At 38.5% G+C, this 26,288-nt stretch overlaps 1 protein-coding gene across 2 annotated transcripts in view; it reads left to right on the top strand.

The window, feature by feature from the left end:
- The window catches only part of TPST1 (tyrosylprotein sulfotransferase 1), a 103,161-nt gene that overhangs the window by 53,562 nt on the left and 23,311 nt on the right, over nucleotides 1–26,288 (top strand). For both annotated transcript variants that reach the window (XM_055562241.1, XM_055562240.1), the window contains one exon: nucleotides 23,579–23,777. In XM_055562241.1, the coding sequence (XP_055418216.1) occupies nucleotides 23,579–23,777 (199 nt within the window). The remainder of the gene's footprint in view (nucleotides 1–23,578; nucleotides 23,778–26,288) is intronic.

A 26,288-nucleotide genomic window follows, 5' to 3' on the forward strand; every position in this document is an offset into this window, starting at 1 on the left:
AAGAGAGAAAAAAACAGAACAAGAAAGGGAAAAGGAGGGGAAAAAAAGGAAAACTCCACAGAACTGCAAAGCCCAACGTAGAGGCAGAGTTTATAACAGTAGAAAATGTGACACAATATACACATATACATATGCACCCATAGGCAAAATCATAACAGTTCAACAAAAATAAAGTACAATAGATTGACCAGGTGAACAAAGGAAACCAAAAGTTATGTCTACCAGAACAAAACTAAAGCACAAACTGGAAAACAAAACTAAAGCAAGGTGCCAATTGGGGAATAAAGCAAAGAAAATAAAACTAACAAATATGTTGAGAGGAAAGGAGAGAAAGAAAAGAATAGATATGCAAAGTTAAATAGAGGTAGATAAAGATTTATATACCTTAAAGATTAACTGCAAGGGGAAAAGAACACTGGGAAAAGCAAACAAAGAAATAAATGTAGAAAAAATAATAATAGGTTTAAAAAATTAAAAAAAGAAAGAAGAGGAAAACTCCATAGAACTTCAAAAGCCCAACATAGAGGCAGAGGTTTATGGCAACAATTAAAAATATGACTGAGGAAAAAAAAAAGCTCAAAAGCTTAATAGGGGTTCTTAGTGCCAATAAAATCAGTAACTACAACAGAAGGGGAAAAACGGAAACCAAAGGAAAAAAAAATCCAAAAGAATCTACAGAACAAGTCAAAAAATAAGAAGAATAAATGTTTTTCTTGAGTCACTGCTGTCAGAGTCCTTTCCCGAGCTGGGAATCACAGTCCACCTTACCTCCCTAGGATGCCCTCCAATACTGCTCATCTCTGGACCTGCTGTGGGGGCTGCTCAGATTCTAATCTGTTCCTACTCCTGTGTGTTCTTGCCTCCAGTGTCCACAGCTCTCAGAGCTAGTGCGTTTTCTTTTGTGGGCACTTTCAATGGTCTTTTATATATTCCATAGACAGAGTCTGCGTAGTTGATCATGTGGATTTAATCTGCAGCTTGTACAGCTGCTGGGAAGGTTTTGGATTTGGATCTTTTTCCTTAGCCACGCTGCCCCTCGATTTCAATTTCCACCTCTACATTTGGGTCATCCACTGGGGTTTAGCTCTTGAGGCTGCCCTGGAGGGCTTGGGTTTGCCCCTTTGGGGGCCAGGTGTGGAGGTGGTATAGCTGCTTGGGTCACAGGGTTTGGGCGGCACCAGGTACTCAGGAGGGGTTGGCGGCCAGGGTAGCAGGAAATACAGTGCTCTAGAAGGGTATGGCAACCAGTCTTGGCCAATACGCTCCAGTATTCTTGCCTGGAGAACCCCCTCTCTGACAGAGAAGCCTGGCAGGCCACAGTCTACAGGGTCACAAAGAGTTGGACATTACCGAAGCGATCCTGTGTGCATAAACGCGACTATTTTGCCTGTGGCGGCTCTGCCTCAGTGAGAGTTGAGTGTGAAGGTGGTCCAGCTGTTTGGCTTGCGGGGACCCTGGTGGCACCAGGTGTGCAGGGCTACGGACTGTCTTCGTTGCAGGAGTTATGACCCTATCAGAGTCTTTTGAGCCACTATGTAGCTGGCGATCAGAAAGCCTCTTTGGCCAGTCTTTCTCTGTAGCTCCACCATTCAGGCACTTAGAGGGCTCCCTTGCCTGGGGTCCTTCTCTGTTGTTTGGGGCATCAGGGACATAGAGGGCCCCCCCGCCCCTGACTGGGGTCCTACTCTGTAGTTCAGTGCGTGAGACATTTGATGGGCCAGCCTCTGTATTGTTCAGCTACCAATGCTGGTGTGTGTGGGGAGAGAGAGGCTGTAGGCTTCACCCCCTACGCCACTCAGCAGTATCGCCCTGCTTCCATGGCTGCCTGGCTTTCCTCCACCAGCATTTCCCATCACAATCTCTTCCCTCACATCTCCACAGTCAACAGCAGCCCTTGCCCTGGGATTGCTCCAGAATCCCTAAACTCCAGCTCCCAGCCGCTGCCCCTTCCAGGAGATCAGTGTTTCTGCCTGGGGTGTATATGACTGCGGCAAGGACTATCTGATTCTCGTTCTGTTTAGGCTGCCACAGATCAGCTGTTTCACGCTCAGCCTTAAATGTTTCTCCTCTGACTCAGACAGTTGCCCTTTTGTGGGGATCGGACCCCTGCTTCAGTTCCCCCACCCGCCAAGGGCAGGTCCAGTCTTACTAACATTCCTGTTTTTTCCCCTAGTTCCTTCATCCTACTGAGTTTTTCGTGGTTCTATATATTCTTTTCCACTGGTCAGGTACTCCTGTCCACTCTCAGCTGGTGTACTGCATGCACTTCTGTGTCTGAAGGTGTATTCCTGATATATCAGTGGAGAGAGATGTACTCCATGCCCATCTACTCCTCCTCCATCTTGTTCTCTCTGCTGCCTGTTTTTTAACCAGTTTTTTTTAAATATAACTAAAATTTTTTTTTTCTTTTTGGCTGCACCACTTGGGATGCAGGCTCTTCATTTCCTAACCAGGGATGGAACCTGCCTTCCTTGCAGTGCAAGGGTGAAGTCTTAACTGCTGGTCCGCCAGGGAAGTCCCTAACCAGTCACCTTTTATTGGGTGTTAATTCTCCATTACTATATGAAAGGATTCAGGGTGCTGGGCTAAGGTTATGGTCAGGAATGCAGAGTGCCCCTCTTCAGTGGTAGTTGCATAGCTGCTCATGTTTGAGTCCTTGTAGGAACTGCATTAGTTGAAAAGCTAGCACCATAGAAAGCCCAGCGATGCTCCCTTTATTCACATTGATGTACTTGTTTTAATACCAGTAGTTTCCCTGGTGGCTCAGGCGGTAAAGAATTTGCCTGCAATGTGGAAGACCTGAGTTCGATCCCTGGGTTGGGAAGATCCCCAGGAGGAGGGCCTTGCAACCCATTCTAGTATTCTTGCCTGTAGAATCCCCACAGACAGAGGAGTTGGTGGGCTACAGTCCGTGAGGTCACAAAGAGTCGGATACAACTGACCAACTAAGCACACAGCCTCTTTGAAACACTCCAGCAGTGCCTTTATGGGTGAATCCTACATCAGTATCCAGCTTGGCAGCTCCCCTAGTTTGACTTTCAGGAGCTTCTTGTCCTTCAGTAGTATGATTGGTGCCATCTTGGAGTCCTGGCAGTCCACTCGACCAGGCTATGTGAAGACTGCTGCTGCTTTTCTTAAATATGCATTCTCTGTGATGTAAAATTTTCCTTCTAAGCACTGTTTTCACTGTGTTCCACATATTTTGATAAATTGTATTTTCATTTTCCTTTAAAGTATTTATAAGTTTTTTTCTTGAGATTTCTTTTTTGATCCATGTAATACTGAGCAGTATAGTTTAGTCTCCCAAGTATTTTGAGATTTTCTAGCTGCCTTTTTGTTACTGATTTCTAATTTAAATCCATTTTAGTCTGTGAGAATACCTTGTATAACTTCTCTTTGTTTTTTATAGCCCAAATGTGATCTTGTTGTTTGTTTCATTTGTGCTTAAGATGTGTGTATTCTGTTGTTGAGTGAAGTATTTTATAAATGTCAGTTATACCCAGTTGGTTGATCATTATTTTTCTCTCAGCACTTGAAATGTTTTACTCTACTCTGTCCTTGCTGATTTTCTTCCTATAGAATCTGTCCATTTCAGTTAGAGACATGTTAAAGTCTCTAACAATAATGGTGAATTCATCTTTCTCCTTGCATTTTTATCCTTTCTTGTCTCATGTTTTTTTGTAGGCACCTACACATTAAGAATTGTTACATCTCTCAGAGTTGAGCCTTCTATCATGAATATGGCTACTCTAGCTTTCTTTTGATTATTGTTCAACATGATGTATCTTTCTCCATCTGATTACTTTTAATATATATGTGTCTTTGTATTTAAATTGCATTTCTTGTAGACAACAAACAGTTGGGGCTTGTTTTTTGATCTACTGTCACAGTCACTTTCTTTTAATTGGTGAGTTTAGACCATTGATGTTCAAAGTGATTTTTATCATTGTTGGATTAATGTCTACTATAGTGATACTGTTTTCTATTTGCTGCCCTTGTTCTTTATTATTCCTATTTTTGTTTTCCACTTTTTTTCTGCCATTTGTGGTTTTAATTGACCATTTTATATAATTTGATTTTGTCTCCTTTCTTAGCATGTCAGTTATACTTTTTAGTGGTTGCCCTAGAGTCTCCAATATACATTTACAACTAATGTAAATCCACTTTACCACACTATACCACTTCCTGGGTAGTTCAGGTACCTTATAATAGCAAAGTATTCCTGATTCCTCTCTCTGTCCCTTGTATAATTGCTATCATTAATATCACTTATACATGCTGTTTAGTGGCAAAGTCATGTCTGACTCTTTGCTATCCCATGGACTATCGTCCATGAGGCTTCTCTGTTCCTGGGATTCTCCAGGTAAGAATACTGGAGCAGGTTGCCATTTCCTTCTCCAGGAACTAATACTTAAGCATATATAATCAAATACATAGTTGCTATTATTATTTTGAGCAAATTCTTATCTGGTAGATCAATTAACAACAAGAAAAATATAAAAAATTTGCTTTACCTTTTCTTACCTCTTCTCTAATGCTCTTCCCTCCTTTATATGGATCAGGTTTCTAACCATATCAATATCTATCTCTCTAAAGAGCTTCTTTTGGCATCTCTTGCAGGGCAGGTCTACTGGCAACAAATTCCCTCAATATTTGTTTGTGAAAGTCTTTTACCTCTTCACTTTTGAGGAATAATTTCACAAGATACACAATTTTAGGCTGGTGGCTTTTTTATCTCAGCACTTAAAATGTTTTACTCCATTCTACTTGCTTGCGTGGTTTCTGAAGAGGTCACATGTGATTCTTATCTTTGCTCTTCTATAGGTAGGATAATTAATCCTCTGGCTTCTTTCAAGAGTTTTTCCTTATCTTTGGTCTTCTGTTCAAGTACAGTCTTTCTCTGTCTCTCCCTTTCTTCCTTCTCTCTCTCTTTTTTCTTCTTACTCCCTTCCTTTCCTTCCTTCCTCTTTTTTCTTCCTTTCTCCCTCCTTTTTTTTTTTTTTTGGTAGTAGAATTTAATATCCTTGTCAGAAAGAATATTTGAAGAAATAATGAATGAAAACCCCAATTTTCATGAAACATATGTATCTAAGCATCTAAGAAATAGTGAACTCTAGGATAAAACCAAAGAAATTCATTCCCAGACATATCATAGTCAAACTTTGAAAGATAAAGAGAACCTTTAAAGCAGCATGAGAAAAGGGCTCATGGCATGCAAAGATCCCCAATAAGAGGAACAACTGCATTTTCATTAAAAATCATGGATTCCTAAAAGGGAGTGGGATGGCATATACACAGTGCTGAAAGGAAAAAAATCAATTAAACCTTTCATTGGGTTGACCCAAAAGTTAATGTTACAGAAAAACCTGACTGAACTTTTGGGCCAACCCAATATGCCTGTCAAAACTATCCTTCAAAAATGAAGGAGAAATGAGATGATCCCCCCAGAACAAAAAGTTATAGGATTTGTCATCTGTAGAACTGCCTATGTACTACTGCCACGTCCAAGGTAAGAGAAACCCAAGTAAGATGGTAGGTGTTGCACGAGGGCATCAGAGGGCAGACACACTGAAACCATAATTACAGAAAACTAGTCAATCTAATCACACTAGGAATGATGCTAAAGCTGAAACTCCAGTACTTTGGCCACCTCATGAGAAGAGTTGGCTCATTGGAAAAGACTCTGATGCTGGGAGGGATTGGGGGCAGGAGGAGAAGGGGACGACACAGGATGAGATGGCTGGATAGCATCACTGACTCAATGGACGTGAGTCTGAGTGAACTCCGGGAGTTTTGTCTAACTCAGTGAAACTAAGCCATGCCCTGTGGGGCCACCCAAGACAGGCGGGTCATGGTGGAGAGGTCTGACAGAATGTGGTCCACCAGAGCAGGGAATGGCAAACCACTTCAGTATTCTTTCCTTGAGAACCCCGTGAACAGTATGAAAAGGCAAAATGATAGAATACTGAAAGGGGAACTCCCCAGGTCAGTAGGTGCCCAAGATGCTACTGGAGATCAGTGGAGAAATAACTCCAGAAAAAATGAAGGGGTGGAGCCAAAGCAAAAACAATACCTAGTTGTGGATGTGACTGGTAATAGAAGCAAGGTCTGATGCTGTAAAGAGCAATATTGCATAGGAACCTGGAATGTTAGGTCCATGAATCAAGGCAAATTGGAAGTGGTCAAACAGGAGATGGCAAGAGTGAACGTCGACATTCTAGGAATCAGCGAACTAAAATGGACTGGAATGGGTGAATTTAACTCCAGTGACCATTATATCTACTACTGCAGGCAGGAATCCCTTAGAAGAAATGCAGTAGCCATCATGGTCAACAAAAGGGTCTGAAATGCAGTACTTGGATGCAATCTCAAAAATGACAGGATGATCTCTGTTCGTTTCCAAGGCAAATCATTCAGTATCACAGTAATCCAAGTCTATGCCCCAACCAGTAATGCTGAAGAAGCTGAAGTTGAAGGGTTCTATGAAGACCTACAAGACCTTTTAGAACTAACACCCAAAAAAGATGTCCTTTTCATTATCAGTTCAGTTCAATCGCTCAGTCATGTCCAACTCTTTGCGACCCCATGAATTGCAGCACGCCAGGCCTCCCTGTCCATCACCAACTCCTGGAGTTCACTCAGACTCACGTCCATCGATTCATGGGGTTGCAAAGAGTTGGACATGACTGAGCAACTGAACTGAACTGAATTGAAGAACTGCCTACAACAAGTGCTAGTGGGAGTCCTTCAAGCTGAAATATGAAGGAACAGTAGATTCAAATCTGTATTTAGAAAATAATAAAGAACGTGGGAAAAGTCACTACCTACGTTGACTTAGCACTGGCCAAACTGGTCCCTAGAAAAAGGACATCTTCAGAAGATCACTTACTTCAAAACGGCAAAGATAAAGCCACACTTCTCCCTTCTTTCATTCAGTACATGATTTCTGAATAGATTAATGAGGTGAGATCTGTTCTAAATCTACTTAAGTAAATAGATATAGTGAATGAATGAGTTAGTAGGGTTAATATTAGTCAACAGGAGTTAAAAATTAAAACCATAGTGAGATACCCTTACATTTCCACCAGAATAGTTAATATTAAATGAGTAGGCAATACAGTGTAGGCAAGGATGTGAAGCAACTGGAACTCTTATTGTTAATGTAAAATAGTAAATTCACTTGGGAAAACTATTTGTTACAGGTGTTTAGCAAAATATATGCCTCTCTTATGACCCATCGTATTTCTCCAGGATACATACACAACAGTAGAAGTTATAAACTTAAGAAAATCACACCAAAAGACTTTACAAAATATACATAGCAGCACTATTTATACAAATAGCCCGAAATTGGAAATAAATCCAAATGTCCATCATCAGGGGAATAGATAATGTGATATATTCATGTGATAAGATACTATTCAACAAAGAACAAATTGCTAATACAACATGGTTGAATCTCACAAATACTGTGCTTTTCATAAAAGTCCAGACACAAATGAATTTATAATGTGTTTTCATTTATATGAAGTTCAAAAGTAGATAAAACCGATGTATGTAGTAGTTAAAACAATGGTTATCATAGGGCTACTACTGTGATGTAACACAAAGAAGCCAGTTTGGAGTCTGGAAGTGTTCTTTATCTTATTCTGGATGGTGGTTACACGGGCATATTCATAAAAATTTAAGTTAAACACCTTATAAAAGTTACTGTTCTTGAAATTCTGCTTGCACGTGTGAAAGATAATAATTTCAGACTTTGAAGAAATATATATATCCTTCTTGCTTTTCAGTGTTATTTAAATAGAGATAAATAATACTATACAATTCAATCACTGTGTAAGAAAATTCCAACTACAGTTTCATTACTTCTAATTGCTAAAAGCCTGAAATTAAAATATAACATATTAAAACAATTTACCTTTAGGAGATAAAAACATATACCTAATTCTAATGATGAATCTGCCGATTACCCTATTTGCTTTTAGGTAATAATTAAATAGGGGGTTACCAGGTGGTTCAATGGTAAAGAATCCACTTAACAATGCAGAAGACATGGGTTCCATCTCTGGTTCAGGGAGATCTCCTGGAGAAGGAAATGACAACCCACTCCAATATTCTTGCCTGGGAAATCCCTTGGACAGAGGAGCCTGCCAGGCTAGAGTCCATGGGATCATAAAGAATAAGCAACGACTTAGCAACTGAGAATGCATGCGTGTAATAATTAAATATTTTATTCCTGAAGCCCAGAATAGACTAAGGACAGTTATTAGCAACCTTTAACCAACTTGGGTCTGTTATTTCATGCTGGAGGAACAAAGCAGAATGAACAAGTGAGGGAACTTTCAAGAAATGAAGTGCCAGTGTTTTTACAACTACTTGTGGGCCATAAAGAAGAAATGAAATGTGTTCGTTTTGAAGAATGCAAGTCTGGCCAAACACCAGGATGTTGCTACACAGAGAAAACAACCAGAGACAAAACCACAACAGAGCTGCTTTCATCCCAGAATGTCAAGGAACTGAAGAATAAGGCCTGAGATATGACCAGGAACAGTGGAGAGGAAGGGTGATCAGGGGAGGGGAGAGATTTTTTTTATTGATCTTGTGCTAACTATTAATCTAAACCTAAAAATGCTGCTTTTATCTGAAGAATCAGAAATGGATTTATTCAATAAATACTTATTGACCTCTTATTATGTGCCTAGGACTATTGTAGACAGTTTATGTATAGCGACAAAAGAGACAAAAAATCCTGTCCTTATGGAACATATATTCTCTGGGTGGGGGATAGCCCAGGAATGCATACACACATTATTATGCTGCAGTGAGCTTACATTAGATACCTATGTTTCTTGCTTAGCCTCAACTAAACATACATTATGGGACCTCTGGTTTTATGCTACTATCAAAGCCTCATTACCCCTTCTAATGAGACCTTGCTCAGTACTTCAGTAGTAAAATATTCTTGTGTATGAATCAAGATTGATCTGTCCTGATAAATGATAAATAAGAAATAGACCCAAATTATATGGGAACTTAGGACAGTGGCATATCTTTCACAAAGGATTAATGGTATTGGATCCTAAAGTCAATGTAGCTAAGAGCTGAAATTAATAAAAGAGAGAAAAATAGTAGAAAGAATAAAAACCAAAGTCGGTATTTGAGATGATCGATTAAAAGGTAAACCCTTTGCAGTATTGATAAAAGTCTAAGAGAGTAAATATATATCACATAAAGGATGAGAAAGGAGATATAATCACAGATAGAAAAGAATGTATGAGAATGCTACATGGAAGGACCTTTGTAATAAATTGAAAGCCTAGAGACAATAGCTGATTTTTCAGGATAGATGGAGAACTTAAATAGGTTGATTAGCTTCACAGAGCTTGAAAATGTGACTAAGAGATACCATTAAAAACGTTGTGAATGATCAAGAACTGAATTATTTCTAACTTTTCAAAAACAGATGAACCCAAGCCTGTTTAAATTAATTTAGGTCATAGAGAAAAAATTGGAAAACTCCCCAGTTCATTTTATGAAACCATGATTTAATGACAGAACCCAACAGAAGTTACAGAGAAGAAAACCTGACACCAATCATCTTATACACATTGATGCCAAAATCATAAATATTAGTAAACAAAACTCAGCAGTGTATCAAGACTGATCAGCAATTATCATCAAATAGTTTTCATTTCAAAAATGAAAGAATGGTTCCTATCAGAAAATCTTTTAAATCACTACATCAATAAAGAGAAAACGAAATGATCGTATCATTCAATGCTGAAAAAGCTCTTGGCAAAATTCAGTTGTCATTCATTAAAAAAAACTTAAAGAATAGAAAAATCTACTTGAATTTCACCTAAATGTTTTTACTGAGCACCTATCATGTGCCAGGTAATGTTTTACAAGCTGGCATTGTATTTGCATGCTAAGTTGCTTCAGTCATGTCCGACTCTGTGCTACCTTATGGACTGAAGCCCACCAGGCTTCTCTCTCTCTATGGGATTCTCCAGGTAAGAATACTGGAGTGGGTTGCTATCCCTTCTCCAGAGGATCTTCCTAAGCCAGGGATCAAACCCACGTCTCTTATGCCTCCTGTGTTGGCAGGCGGGTTCTTTACCACTAGTGCTACCAAAGTTCTACATGTTGGGGTTATAGCAGTTAACAAAACAAAATAACAAATCCTTTTTTTCATGAAACTTACATTAGCATTTGCGAGTTACCCATAAAAAAATAGACAAGTTAAATGTCTCTTTTGTCAGGTAATAATAAGTGCTAAGGGCTTCCCTGGTGGCTCAGATGGGAAAGAATCCGCCTGCCATGCGGGAAACCTGGATTTGATCCCTGAGTTGGGAAGATCCCCTGGAGGAGGGCATGGCAACCCACTCCAGTATTCTGGCCTGGAGAATCCCCATGCACAGAGGAATCTGGCAGGCTGCAGTCCATGGGGTCGCAAAGAGTCAAACATGACTGAGCAACTAAACAGAGCACAATAAATGCTAAAGAGAGAAAGCAGAAAATAGGTAGTTGCCAAGACCTGGGGTGTAGGAACAGAAGGAAGTCTTCATCAGTAAGGTGACAATTTGAGCAGAGCTCTGTGGGAAAGCAAGAGCAAATGAACGAAACACAAAAATTCCTGCCTTCATGAGAGGAGGCACCAAAACTCTATACTACATAAAAAAAAAAAAAAAAGTATATTAGGAGGTTATAAACGCAGAAAAAGGATCAGAAGAATGAAGGGGACCATGACCTAGGAGATTTTGAGGGTTGGGTTGTATTAGTAGTTAAATAGAGTGGTCAGGGTATGCCTCATTGAGAAGGTGAGGTCTGAGGAAAGTCTTGAAGAAGGTGAGGTACTTAGCTAAGTGGATATCTGGGGAGTGTTCCAGGCAGAGGAAACAGCCTCTGTGAAGATGCCAGTGAGGAGATGCGTGGCCTAGGCAAGCAATTGCAAAAAGGTCAATGGGGCTGAAACAGGATAGATACGGGAGTATGTAAAAGTCAGCTTATTTTATGTAGGGCCTTGCAGACCATCATAAGAACTATTTAAAAGTTAGTTTAAGGGAGACTTTCCTGGTGGTCCTGTAGCTAGGACTCCATGCTCCCAATGCAGGGAGCTGGGATTATATCCCTGGTCAGGGAACTAGTTCCCACATGCCACAACTAAGACCTCATGCAGCCAAATAAATGATAAATACGTTTTAAAGTTAGTTTAATAATTTTAATAAGGCAGACACCCTTATAACTATCACCAATATCATGAAATTGGACTATTAGTCAGTCCAGAAACCTTTCCATGTACCCTAACTCAAATCTTCTCTTTCCCCACCAGACTATCCACTACTCTGGCACTTTTATAGAAATCAACTTCTTATGTTCCTTTATAGTTTTAGGAACTATATATATACATCTCTATATGTTATCTATATATTATATATGTTATCTATATATTATAGTCTCACTCATTAAAAGTAATTTAATGTGTCTTTTAAGTTTCTTTTAATCTAAAGGTTTCCAGGGAGTTCTCTGGTTGTTCAGTGGTTAGGACTCTGTGCTTTCACTGCGGTAGCCTGGGTTCAGTCCCTGGTCAGGGAACTAAGAACCTACAAGAGGTGTGGCATGCCAAAAACATTCTTTACCATACATTTTATTTTTTGAAGAGCTTGAGTCATTTAGCCTGTAAAGTTAATAATCTGAATTTTGATTATTGCAAAATTTTTTCAGTCAAACTGCTGATTGTTCAATATATTCTTTTTTTTATGGTACTGTGGTTTATCATTTTATTTATTTATTTTTGGCTGTGCTGGGTCTTTGCTAATGCTCAGGCTTTTCTCTCATTGCAGTGCCTGGGCTGCTCACTGTGCTGGCTTCTCATTGCAGAGCACAGGCTCTATGCGAGGGCTCAATAGTTGCGGTGCACAGACTTAGTTGCTCCATGGCATGTGGGATCTTCCTGGGCCAGGAATAGAACCTGTGTCTTCAGCGTTGGCAGGCAGATTCTTTAGTGCTGAGCTACCAGGAAAGCCCCAACATATTCTTCTGATTCTGTACTTTGTGCAAATTGGCAGCTGAATCCAAAGGCTCAAGATCTGTAGAAATCTGATTTGGCAAGGCCATCATTATGTGTAGTTTTCCTTCTTTTTGTAATTTTAGCAACCATTGGTCTTCAGTGCCTGGATTCATCAATTTTTTGGATCTTGCAAAATTTTTGTATTCCAATTCAGATTTCTGTTTATTAATTGGAAAAATTTTATAACAAGATACCTTCTTGTATCTTTTATTTGGTTTTCCAGGGTTACAGTTCACATAGGAAAAAAGCATGGTAAATACTTGATTCTTATTCTTTTTTTTCCAAAACAGATTGTTTAATGTACATTCTTAGCATCTTATTTTTTATTTTTATCTTTTTGGTCACACTGTGTGACATGTAGGAACTTAGTTCCCCAATCAGGTATCAAACCAGTGCCCCCTGCACTTGGAGCATGGAGTCTTAAACACTGGACCACCAGGAAGTCCCTAATTCTTATTCTTAATTTGCTAGTTTTTAAGGTAATGAGTTTGGTTCCTTGGTGTATCTTCTCAAGAGACCAATTTAATGATTTCAGTCTATTGCAGTTATTTTTATTGAAGTTCAAATTGTCCCATCTCTGGCCACTAGAAACTTCTTCAAATTGGTGTCTGTGTACTTTTGCCATGACCATAATAATGTCTAATAACTTCCTTGCTCTCTGGCATGAAGAGCTATTACAGGCTCATCTCAGATCTGGAATCATTTCTTCAATATGTCCTAGTTTCATTTGGCAGAAAATGGTGTTTCGGGACTTCTGCCTGGTCAGGATATTTGAGTCCTCTGTCATACCTCTAGTTATTTTAGTCTGAAACTCATTTTATAGTACAGAGATTGGCAAACTGGCTTGCTACCTGTTTTTGGATGACCTGTGAGCTAATAATGGTATTTTGTGTTCATGTTCAGTCACTCAGTCGTGTCTAACTCTGTGGCCCCATGGACTCTAGCCTGACAAACTCCTCCTGTCCATGGAATTTTCCAGGCAAGAATACGGAAACCCATTGCCATTTCCTACTCGGGGGGATCTTCCCGACTCAGGGATTGAACCTTCGTAGGTGAATTCTTTACCACTGTGCCACTTGGGAATCCCCAGTAATGATATTTACTAAGTTTTAAAAGGTTGTAAATTTTTTTTTAAAGGAGGATGTACAACAGAGAATGTGGCTTGAAAGTCACAAAACATTTGCTGTCTAGTCTTTTACAGAGAAAGTTTGGTTTGCCAACTTATGCTCTAGTAGAGTCTTCAGAAGGTGTCCATGGAAACAACATTCCCTGAGTCCTTAATTTTGATAACAGTTTCTCTGTGCCCTTTATACGTGAAAGTCAGTTTTGCTGGATATAAAATTCTTGGCTTAATTTTCTTCTATGTGAATGTTAAATAGATTGCTCCATTTTCTTCTGGTAACAAGTATTGATGTTGAAAAGTCTGATAATCTAATTTTGATTCTTATTCTTTATTTGTACCTTTAATTTTACTGGAACATGGCTTGATACTCATCATTAAAAAGCAGATATTCTCAGATAGACCATGTACATTGTCAATCATGTAGTTAAATTTTTTTTAAAGAGTGTCTTCTTTGAATTTTCGTTTTTAGTATTTCTTAACTTTCATTTTCTACTTCCTATTATTCATATGCTGAATGCTGTTTTGTTCTTTATTTGACCTTCATAATTTGATCACTTTGTCTTGAATTTTTTCTCTTCATTAATTTTTTATTTTTTAGTATTTCTTCTATTTCCAGTTTTTTAAATTAATTTAAAATTGGAAAACATTTAAGTCTTTTGAAAGCATTATTCTATTTCACTTTTAATATCTTTTAAGAGTATCTATTATATTTATTTTTCTTTCAAGATTAGTCTTCATTTATGAAATAATCTTTTTTCATTTCTGATTTTCCCGAGTTCTGTCACTTCATTTCTGAGTTTTTATACTTATGATTTATGTTGTTCTTTCCTATCTTATATCATTTTTTAAATGTCTTTTAGCTCCAGTACTCTTGCCTGGAAAATCCCATGGATGGAGGAGCCTGGTGGGCTGTAGTCCATGGGGTTGCTAAGAGTCGGACACGACTGAGCGACTTCCTTTTCACTTTTCACTTTCATGCATTAGAGAAGGCAATGGCAACCCACTCCAGTGTTCTTGCCTGGAGAATCCCAGGGGCGGGGGAGCCTGGTGGGCTTCTGTCTATGGGGTTGCACAGAGTCGGACACGACTGAAGTGACTTAGCAGCAGCAGCAGCAGCAACTGTTTAAAAATAATAAGTTATGAGGTGTATATACACACACACACACACAAATGGCTGAGTCCCTTTGCTGTCCACCTGAAACTGTTACAACATTGTTAATCAGCTATAATCCAGTACAAAATAAAAAGTTTTAAAAAATGCAAAAAAAAGTCATGTTTACGCTAAGAAAAAACTTAGTAAGTTACAGACTTCCCTGGTGGTCCAGTGACTAAGACACCACACTCCCATTGCATGGGGACCAGGCTTCAATCCCTGGTCAGGGAACTAGATCCCACATGCTGCATCTAAGACCTGGCCCAATCAAGTAAATCTTTTTTAAAAAATAAAATAGTAAGTTACAGTTTTAATATTTTGTGGCCATGTCTTTCTGACTGCTTTTCCTTATCCATACAGATGTTATTTCCTTTTTTCCTTATAATAAAAAAAAACCCCTCTATTTTCTTGTTGTTCATTTGTACATAAAAATAATTTTCTTAAACTTTTAGAAGGAGTAATGGTTCAGGATATCTTTATCAATTGCACAGATCACCCTCTTCTCATTTTTTGGTACAGTATTAAATGGCTTGCTTTACTGAGATTCCTGGCTCTGTACCCCTCTGTCAAAGGTTTCTGAACTTGCTCACTCCTTTGTCTCTCTCCCTATTCTAATTCTTCTCCAGAAGTTTCCCTTCAGTGTGGTGCCCTGTCTTGGATAGGAGCTTTGGCTGTTTGGTTTTAAGAATTTATTTTTCCCAGCCTACTGATCCCTTTTTCAACTTACGAGGGCCTCTTACTCTGATCTTTTGGTTTGGGTGAAACCCTTCCACTTTAGTGTTTCAGACTGGTCTGTTCTGGTTTTCAGAGTATGGCTATCTTTCATATGCCATGTTGCTTCCCTCTCTTTCCTCCCACAGAAACATTCCTTCTATGCAGGTATTGCGGCTGTGCTGGCTGTTTCCACACTTGCATTTGGGGGTTTGTGGGGCTACTTTGTCACCTACTTTTGTTTTAAATGTTGGTTATGGGGTTTTGGTTTTGCTATATGGTTTCTTCGTTTTTAGGGAATATTTGGCAAGATGAAACAATATTCTGTGGTTTCTCAGATTCCCTCTCATTTGCAGGATGTGGATTCAGAATACTTTGACATTGGGGGCGGGGGAACGGGTGGAGTTTGCAGGATTTTGAGTAGAAGAGTGACAAGATCTGCCTTGTATTTTTAAAGGCTCTGTCTGCTTGTGTAATGAGAATAGACCACAGAGACATAAAGGAAGAAGCAGGGAGACTATTAGAAGAATATGATAGAAATCCAGGCAAGAGACAGTGTTGGCTTGAATCGGGAGTAGCAGTGACATTAATGAGAAGTGATCATATTTGATACATTTTAAAGGATAGTTGACAAGCTTTTCTGAGGAAGTGGATGTGGAGTATGAGAGAAAGAGAGTAGTCAAAAGACAATTCCACTTTTACTTTGTGTTATCCTGCACAGCCAGAAGAATCGAGCTGCTTTTAACTGAGATGGGGAGGGCTGTGGGCATAGTAGATTTGGGAGATAAGAGTAGGAGTTCAGTTTGGACTATGTTGAACTTGAGATAATTATTAGACTTTGGAGTGAATCTTTGTGATCCTATGCATCCCACTATTACATGGGCTTAAAAAAGAAAGATGATTTATCATAGAAAATAGGAAGATGCTGAGAAGTCAGATGAGAATGTATTAATAAAAATCACACTTAATCATATCTCATTGTGAGCATTTTACTGTGCTTCTATGCATATATGTAAAACACACATATATTAATTTTAACACAGTTTTACAAAATTGAATTTCTGTTGTGTACACATTTAAAAATCCACTTTCACAAGACATAACCTGAACACTTTCTAAGAGTGAAATAGACTTTGAAAACATGACTTTTAATGGTGTTTCATCTTTTTACTGTATTAAGTCTAGCTGTGTGGATTATGTTACCCTTTTACCCATTCTGTTTTGCATGTCCATTCTAGCCCTGATGCTTTAGTCCAAGGATTTGGTTTCCTGTAGTAGTTGCTGCATATCATAATTCAGACCTGTGGTTTGGCAGCCTGCCTAGCTGTAGTGTTTAACTAAGATGCGTAGAAGCTCCATGCTTTTAAAATGAGTGTCTTGGAGAATAATGTTCATCTCAGTCATTCAAGACTTTGGCACTGTCTCCATTCCCTGAGGAAGAATGCCTTCCACTGTGAATGCTGCAGAGTAGGGGAGCCTGGACAGTTAAGACTCCTGCTTCAAGCTCCTCACCTGCAGATTCACAGATATCTTGCCTTGCCTTGCAGTGCTGTGCCTAGGATGTGGGTGTTGAAATACATATGATTCATAGATATCTTGCCTTGCCCAGAGTCACAGATACCTTGCCTTGCCTTGCAGTGCTGTGCCTGGGATGTGGGTGTTGAAATATATATCTCTCAGGCTCTGTTTTATGGCCCCTGTGAGACTAAAGGGTATGGGAGTGAGAACTAATTTATACTCAGGTACTCTTCAGGCCTAAGTGTTAGTTAACTTCTGGAAGGACTGAAGGAGTAAAGGAGATTGCGTGAACTCCATCCTGCCTGCAGATTGTTGTCTGGAGAAGAAAATTCGATTCTTTGGAGGAAGTTCATAGCTCTCAAATAACTGTTTTCTTTTTACAAATATTTATTTATGTTTTTATTTATTTATGCTTGGCTGCTCTGGGTCTGTCATTGCTGTGCGCAGGCTTTCTCTAGTTGCCACAAGCAGGGGCTACTCTCTAGTTGCGGTGTGTGGGCTTCTCCTTGCTGTGGCTTCTCTTGTTACAGAGCACAGGGTCTAGACACACGGGCTTCAGTAGTGGTAGCACACGGGCTTAGTTGGAATCTTCCCAAACCTGGGATTGAACCCCAGTCCCCGACATTGGCAGGCAGATTCTTAATCACTGGACCACCAAGGAAGTCCTAACTGTATCCTTTTGAACAGAGAATGACAAACTTTTTCTGTAAAGGACCAGACATTTTTGACTTCATAGGCCATATAATTTCTCTCATAACTGTTCAGCTTTGATGTCAGCACAAAAGCAGCCATAGATAGTATAGAAACAAGTGGATGTGGCTTTGTCCCAATAGCACTTTGATTTGTAAAACAAGAAGCAGGCCAGATTTGGGTCATAGTTCGCCAGTCTGTGCTTCTGAGCAGTGTTACAAACTGTCTCTACCTACTAGTGGCCATTATCTCCAGTCTCTGAGGGTCAGAGTTTTCATAGATCACAGAGCTAGAGCACACAGGCCCAACTTCCAGGTCCACATTCTTACCATTACATCTTGCTGCCTCTTAGAAAAAAAGGCAGACTAAATACCTAGAAACCATGGAAAGAGAGAAAAAAAATGAGCCAAAAGGGATGATTTGGAACTACAAAGCAATTCTCTGAGTTTAAGAGTGGGAAGTTTGTGTGGCTCCCCAACCAGCAGTGACCTCCTGGAGGATTGGGATCACACTGTCTCTTGTTTTTCAATTTATTTTCCCCTATCCTATTCATCACACAACAAATGTCTTTCTTGAATCTGATAAGTACAGTAAACACTATGTTTCTTTCCTCCTCCCTCTCCCTCTCCACCCAAAAGCTGCTCCAAATACATCCTTAGCTTTCCTTCTGTGTCGCTCTCTAATGTACCAGGCTCTCAAGTGTGTGAAAGTTGATGTGGTCCTTCTTGAGGAAGGCTATCATGAGACCACCACCTGCCACAGACCCTCCGTGCCATTAAGATACAGTCTTAGATTGGGGTTGATGAATTTTTTCTGCAAAGGGCTGGATAATAAATATTTTAAGTCTGGGGAATCGTATGGTCTTTTTTTTCTTTTTTTTTTTTAAATGTTTGGCTGCGCTGGGTCCTCATTACCACGCACAGGCTTTCTCTAGTTGAGATGAGACAAGCCAGGGCTACTCGGTAGTTGTGGTGTGCGAGCTTTTCCTTACGCTGCTTCTCTTGCTGCAGAGCGCAGGCTCAGTGACTGTGACTCATGGGCCGCAGAGCACCGACTCAGTGCTTGTGCATGGCACACTATTAGTAGCAGTTGTTGTCTCGCAGCATGTAGAATCATCTTGGACCAGGGATCAAACCCGTGTCCCCTGTATTGGCAGGCAGATTCTGAACCACTAGACGACCACAGGGAGGTCCAGCCACAGGGCTTTACCTCAGCTACTCAGCTGTGCCGTTGTGGCACAGAAGCAGCCATGGACAGTATGTGAACAAATGAGTGTGGCTGTGTTCTAGTAAAACTTTAGAAATTTGAATTCCATATGATTTTCACATGTTATAAAATACTCTTTTGATTTTTTAAAAAAGCATTTAAAATATAAAGCCCTTCTTAGCTTGAAGGACAGATAAAAATAGACAGTAGGACTGGATTTGGGCTGTGACCCATAGACTGCTGACATTTGCCCTAGCTGTTGGTAATTTATGCTGACTCATGTCCCACTCCAGGAGAAGAACGGCCTAGTTCTGTTATCTACATTCCCATAATATGATTTCTAACCTCTGACATCACATTTATCATGCTGCATATTAATCATGTATATGTTTATCTCTCTTAAGGGACTCGAGCTTCTTGAGAGGAGGGCCATGACCTCGTCATGTCATGTTTGCATCCTTAATATCTAACACTTGACACATAGTGGGCTCAAAATATCCAAATATTTAATTTGGATTTTATGCTCAACAACATAAAATGCCATCGCTGCTCCTTTAAAGAGAAGCACCTGATCACTATGCAGTAGGCCTTCCCAAGTTCTTCCCCTTAAGAAGTCCATTGCCGGGGTCCAGCCCCGGCTGATCCAGGGTATTCGAAGGTGAGACGGCATCAGAGATCATCAGGAAACAATAGATCAATTAAGTGTTAATTAAAGATATAAAGAGTGGTTAAATAAGGATAGCTCAGTGAGGAAATTCAGTGGAGAAAAGAGGCTGAATAATTCAGCCAGAAGGTGAGAGAAAGAATGACATGGGGAGACGAAGTTTCGGTGAACAAGGCCCGCACTTTATTTTCCAAAGTAGTTTTTATACCTTAAGTTGTGCATAGAGGATAATGGGGGAAGGGGTGGAGTCATGCAAGGACAGCAGTTCCTGATCCTAATCGAAGCCAGGCTTTCAAACTTATCATATGCAAAAGTTTAGGTGATTTACATCATCTTCTGGCCAGGAGGCCGGTTAACATTTTAAGAAACTTATTTTTCTCTAAAGGTGATTGATTATTCCAAAGTCAGGCGCCAGCCTCCAAAAAAGCATTGGACAAAGCTGCATTCCTATAGGGCAAAGGTGAGGTGGGCTCAATCAAGAAAAGAATTAACTCAAGGGTCCAAGGTTACAAACATTGAGGCTACTACTTAAATTTCTATACACCCATTATATCAATCAATACACTGCCAAGGACACAGTAGGTAAGGGGTATGGAGACTTAGCAGCAAACATTGGCCCAATAAGTGAAAAACCCTTCACCAATACAATTTCTAATCAATCTTTTAACTACTCAAAGGAATCTGTGTTTAGACAGTTTAGAACATCTCCTGCCTCTCGCAGTTGGGAGGCTCTGAACAATCACATGTGGCCAGAAAAACCTATGCAGGCAGGCTAGAGGATTTCCAAAGGAGTTTGTAGGTTGAAACACTGTCACACCCAGGAATTATTAACTGAAGCTGTATGTTAATTCTTTTTTCAGAGAGAGGTAGTGGGGGACAGCCCCCCGTAAAGTCAGAGGTGTAGGTGAAAGCACAAAGCAGAAAGTAGGCAGACTCTGGTTTTGGGGGTAGATGCTCGAGAATTTCCAGGGGGACTCCTGAGGCTCGATTCCGCCTTTGCGTATGCCGAGCCTCCTTCCTCATGACCTTTGTCACGGGCGGAGTTCCTCACGCTAGCTCCTGGCAGTAATAGACTTCAGTTGAGCTATTCCAGATCCTGAAAGATTATGCTGTGAAAGTGCTGCACTCAATATGCAATATGCAACATAGCAACTGCATTCATTACCAATGGAGCTTGTGACTCAGTGGTTACATAACAAAAAGCCTTTTCATTTTAGAATTCTGTCTGTCAGACAGGAGATGATTGAACTTTATCTGTAAATCATTTATGCAATCATAATAAATAATGACTCACTTTTCTTCTGAATCAGTGCTACGATCTGGACACAAAAATAATAATAGCTGTTTTTTACTGAATACATACTACATTTCAGTCTCTTAGTCAGCTCTAGTTTTCCTTTAGACTTTTGGAAACTTCCTGACTACTAAAAAAATTTATCTCTTCTCCTTTGTTCCCTACATCTGAAATGAAACTAAACAATAATACTTAAGCTTTCCCTCTATGTTGTCTATTGATCATTCTATTAGTGAATGATAACATTGTACATTCAGTCCTTCAAGTCAAAAATGAATTCATCTAGACTCCTTTCTCTCCTCCCCATATCTAATTGGCCACTGTCTTAGGTTTAAAAAAATTTGTGCAGATTTTCTTCTTTCCATCTCTATGCCATTTACAGTAGTTGAAGCTTTAATCATTTCTCAGTTCTTTCAGTATATAGTTGAACGTCTTCATTGGTTTTTCTGACTGCAGTTACCTCTTCCTTCAGTCTACTCTTCCCACAGTTATCAATATTGAATGCAGATAAGGATGATCTGGTCTTGTTGGTTCTGTAATAAAATCTGGTCTTGTCAGTTCGGTAATAAAAACCCTTATATCATTCCCCATCATTTTCAAGATAAAATCAACTTCCCAATCATGACATATAAGACCCTATCTATGTACGACTTCATTGGTTAACACAGATGTGTTTTAGAATTCAGAAATTTTTGGATTCTAGAAAGGTCATTTGATGTACATAACACATAACATCCTCTGTGCATTCTAGGTCAGCACTCTGTAATCAAGTACATATTTCTGCATCAAAGACTGATTGTTTACTCCAAGAAGAATAAAGACTATAAATAGGTTCTTATCAGTTCAGATTTTGCTCCCATATGAGTTACAGGAAAATGTTTAGTTTTGGAAACTTTTTAGATTTCAGAATTTTGGATAAGAGACTGTGGCCCTATATACCCAGTGGTCTGTTGGAGCTGGATTGCCTCAGCTGTTTGTTCAGTTGCTGAGTCATGTCTGCCTGTTTGTGACCCCATGGACTGCAGCACACCCAGCTTCTCTGTCCTGGAGCTTGCTCAAATTCATGTCCATTGAGTTGGTGATGCCATCCAACCATATCGTCCTCTGTTGTCCCCTTCTCCTCCTGCCTTCAATTCTTTCCCAGCATAGAGAAACCTTTTTTGTGCATCTCTTCTCAGCTCTGTGGTTGATGACATTACGTTGGTAGCTTGAAATTAGCCATAGTGGGAGTATTTACACCGTTGCATGCATATGTGTTCATTGTCACTCAGTTGTGTCCAGCTCTGTGACCCAATGGACTGTAGCCCACAGGTTTCTCTGTCCATGGGATTATCCAGACTGGGTTGGAGTGGGTTGCTAATTCCTTCTCCATGGGACCTTCCCTACCCAGGGATCCAACCCACGTCTCCTACTTCTCTTCTTTGGCAGGCAGATTGTTTACCACTGAGCCACCCAGGAAGCCCTTTTTAATAAAACATTGCCCTCCTTATATTCTAGTGGAAGGATAAGATAGTTGGACAGGGAAGCCAGCTACTTAAATGCAGGGAAATTAGGAGACTTTTGTAGTAATCTGGGTGAGAAATGATGGTGACATGAACTAAGGTTAGTGGCAGTAAGACCAGTGGGAGAGATTTTCCTGCTCAAAGATAGAGCCTCCAGCACTTGAATAATTTGGGAGTGATCTTGCTTTCTCCCTGTCCCATCTGAGATCTCTGGGTTTGCTTTGTAGACAGGTGGTGGTGCCATTTATCAGGATAAGATGTATATGAAGAGAAGTAGATTTTGAACAGAAGATGAGGGGTTCAGTTTTGGACTACCTTAGTTTTTGGGTGTGTGCAGGGTATATGGGTAGGGTGACCATATAATGTATCATACAAACTTGGACGTTTATGGGTGTGAGTGTGATGTGCTGTTCATCATTAAGCTGGGGGCAATTGATTTAAATTGGACCTGTCCTAGACATACTAGGATGTTCTTCACTCAGGTAAAAAAATATCAAGAAAAGATCATAGAGATGAAGCCATACAGGGAAAATGCATAGAGTGAAGAGAGCATTGGAGTCCTGGAGAAATTTTTGAGAGAGAAAAAAGAAGATGGCCATCAAGACAGGGAGGAAACCTGGGTCTAGTGGCCTCACAGAATCCCAGGGAAGAATCATTTTATTTTCTCTTGTGTATTTTTGAAGGAGTGTAGCCCCTTTGAGGGATTCTTTATTAGATAATGTTTATCTTCAGTGAGAGATTGAAAAAGGAAAAGGTTTTTTTTTTTAACCTTTTATCAGAATACTGTGTTTGAATGACTTCTAATGTATTATGATATTAATATAAAACTCTTTTAGGCATTTTTTTTGCCACTTTTATTTGATAGTCATTAGGCCTAAATCTGCTAGTTCAGATCCAATTTAAATACAGATGTCTTTTTATATTATATTTTGCACTAATGTTATGAGTTTTTGATCAAACATAGTATCACTATAGGCTTAAAGTAAATATCTAGGTCAAGATTTAGAACACTTTTATTTTGTAATAGCAAAAATCATAAAAGCACTTTTCTTCCTTAAAAAATAGAGTTCTTTAGGAAATCAACAAAAAAATAAGACATAGGAATCTTTTGCATTGTTAGTGGATAGTGGTTGACTATTTTCCCCCTAATATTGTATTATGAAAAATTTCAAACATACAAAAAACTGAAAGAATTATATCCACTAGCTACAATTAACATTTTGCTGTATTTACTTTTTCACATAATGTGTACATCTTTCTGTCCCTTTGGTCATCTTTCATCAAGCCATCTTATTTACCTGTGTTTTTTTGATAGATTTCAAGAAAGTTGATCAGCTGTTTTTCTGAGCATCTTATGTTATTTTTTTCTGAATGTTGTAATCAAAGTGTCAGTAATACATTTTTGTGCAGATGTTTTCAGCTAACACTTTTTCCTATTTCTAGAAATCTGAGACTGCCAATAATTGCTGTGAAATTGAGAACATTAAAAAAAAGTCTAGTAAATAATGTTAAGCCTGAAAAATGTGCTCCTTTTCAATAGCTTTATAATCCAGAGACTTGTAATTTTTAAAGTCATCAAAAATAATTTCCAATACTGTTTTTGATATTGTAAATACATATTTATTCAGATTATATTGTTTTCAGAGTGGAGAGATCTACAGACCAAGTCATCAAGCCAGTCAATGTGGGAGCTCTATCAAAATGGGTTGGGAAGATACCTCCAGATGTTTTACAAGACATGGCAGTGATTGCACCCATGCTTGCCAAACTTGGATATGACCCATATGCCAATCCACCTAACTATGGAAAACCTGATCCCAAAATCCTTGAAAACACCAGAAGGGTAAGTGAGACCTTCCAAGTGAATTGAGAAAACTGGGTATGGAATTTGGGTCTGGGAAGGTTTTTTGTTTTATTTCTTGCTTTTTTTATGATTGGAAAATTATTTTAAATTAGAAAAATCCTATTTGTAAAATGCTTCATCGTCAGAAATCTTCCACTGCTTTTTAAGGATAACTATGGCTCTTTCCAGGGACTGTGGGGACAATTCTTCAATCTCTTTTTTCCCATTTTCTACGAGTAGTGCTTACTGTTGAAGAGATTTATCCTATTAGCTGATTATCATAAACTAGTCTAAACACCAGAATTGTTAGTGACCTCACTTCTAGTTTCTTTTTATTCTGAATCTAATGGCTGCTTTACTTTGGTTAGATGAGGCATGATTTCTTGGTATTTGAAAACTAAGCATTGACTACATGAGAAGAAGAATTATAAATAGGTACAATAAACTACCCTCTGATCGAGAGAAAGTTGCTAGTAAAGTATGACTACAACTATATCTTTTAATAAGTTATGCTCACATCTCTATAATCTTATTTGAGAAAAGCTCAAAACTCAAAAAATCTGAATATATACCTTACCTGAATAATCTATCTCAAATCGGATCTTAATGTATTCTTTTTTTTATTGTGGTAAAATTCAAATAACAAAATTTACCATTTTAACAATTTATAAGTATACAGTTCAGTACATTTGCATTGTTGTACGGCTGTCACCACCATCCATCTCAAAGACTTTTTTCATCTTTCAAATTTGAAACAACATACTCGTTACACATTCCCCCTTCCTCCAGCCCCTGGCAACCACAATTCTACTTTCAATCTCTAGATTTAGTCTTTTTTGAAACTACAGTTTAAATAAGACAAACATGTTAGCATAAGTCACTGATAGGCTATTTGATTTTCAAGATTAAAATTTCTTTTTTTGGTATTCTCTTTTTATGCAGTGTTCTCCCCTCCCCACAATCTTATATCATCTCTTTATTCTGTCCTTCTTTTGATACTTTTAATTGACTAACTTACATTTCATGAGGCTGATTTCCATGTGGATTTTTACCTCTTAGATATTACTTTTGTTTTCTTTTTTCAAGTCATTAGTGGCTATTTGGAATGAGCTATTTTCTTATAAACCATCATATAAGGAGGCAGATTTTTTTAGTTTTAAAATTATCTTTATCCTTTTAATATTTTTCATATATATAAGCATTATTATAAAATTATAAGCTCAGCTTATAAAACTTACAAAATTAAAAAGATAGGAAAAAATTCACCTATAATGTTACCACCCAGACAAATACCATTGTTAGTATTTTGATGAATTTTCCTTTCTTCTGTACATGTTAAACAAAGGTAAGATTGCATAACTTTTAATCTTACTTTTGCACACACAAAATCTTATATCCCACCCTTTCCACTTAATATTCATGAGCATTTTCTCATCGTGCACATGTTTTTTAACATAATTTTTCATGGTTGTATAAATAACATTATATGAACCACTTTAAATCCTTTTGAAACACAGTAGTAAGTGAATGAATGAATGAAAAGTGAATGAATGAATGAGGTTTCCCTAGTATATGTTATATATTCATTTCACTGTTTTTCTTTTGTTGTTTATAATTTTCTCTTCGGCAAACAGTGCTACAATGAACATCTTTGCACATACTGCATTTTAGTGGGTTCTCTTTTTAAAGGTTAGAATAATGAAAGTGGAATTAAACTATGTCAGAGTATCTAAAATTTTAAGGTGCATGATATATGTTGATAAAGTTTTTTTAATCTTTTGAACTATCAGCATAATATAGGTGATTTTATTTTAGATTTTTGCTAATTTTAATAGGTTTCATTAATATAATCAAACATTTCCAATTATTACCTACATGCATATATTCTTTTATGAAACTATTTCCTAAGTTTAAAAAAAGTTTTATGTGTGTTAAAGTTTTGTCAATTATGTTCTGCTAAAGACAGTACACAGTCCAGCATCCATTATCATAGTCCTTTTTAATCTCTTGGTAATTGGTAATTCATAGCTTTTGCTTTTGTACATACTAAAATGGTTTTTATAAACCAAGGTACATGTATAAATGATATTTAGAGGTTTCCCAAGCAGTAGACATTCTAGTTTTCCTACATGTGAGTTGGCTGGTTAGAGTGTTCTTGGCTTGCTTGAGTGGTTAAGTAGGGAAGAATGCTGTGGTTTGAATCCTTGTGACTAGAGAGTTTGTTTCATACACATTTGTGGCTTTTGAAGAGTTTCAAAGTATACACTGGAAAAAACCTCCCTAGTCTATCTCTAAAGTTAACAAGTAATTTTGGGAGAAAAAAGATAAAGTATGAACCAAAGTTGCATTTTTGAGCTTTTTGTAATAAAGCATACAAGCCGACATCCTTGTTTCCTGGAATTTTCCAAAGCTATATATTTTCAAGGCTTTTTTCTGTAAAAGCTCAGATGCTAATATCTCGAGCATTGATGATCGTGAAGTTTCATAAGGTAATGCTTAAAAATTGTTCTT

This window comes from Bubalus kerabau, chromosome 23, assembly GCF_029407905.1.
Source record: "Bubalus kerabau isolate K-KA32 ecotype Philippines breed swamp buffalo chromosome 23, PCC_UOA_SB_1v2, whole genome shotgun sequence".
Taxonomy (NCBI): domain Eukaryota; kingdom Metazoa; phylum Chordata; class Mammalia; order Artiodactyla; family Bovidae; genus Bubalus; species Bubalus kerabau.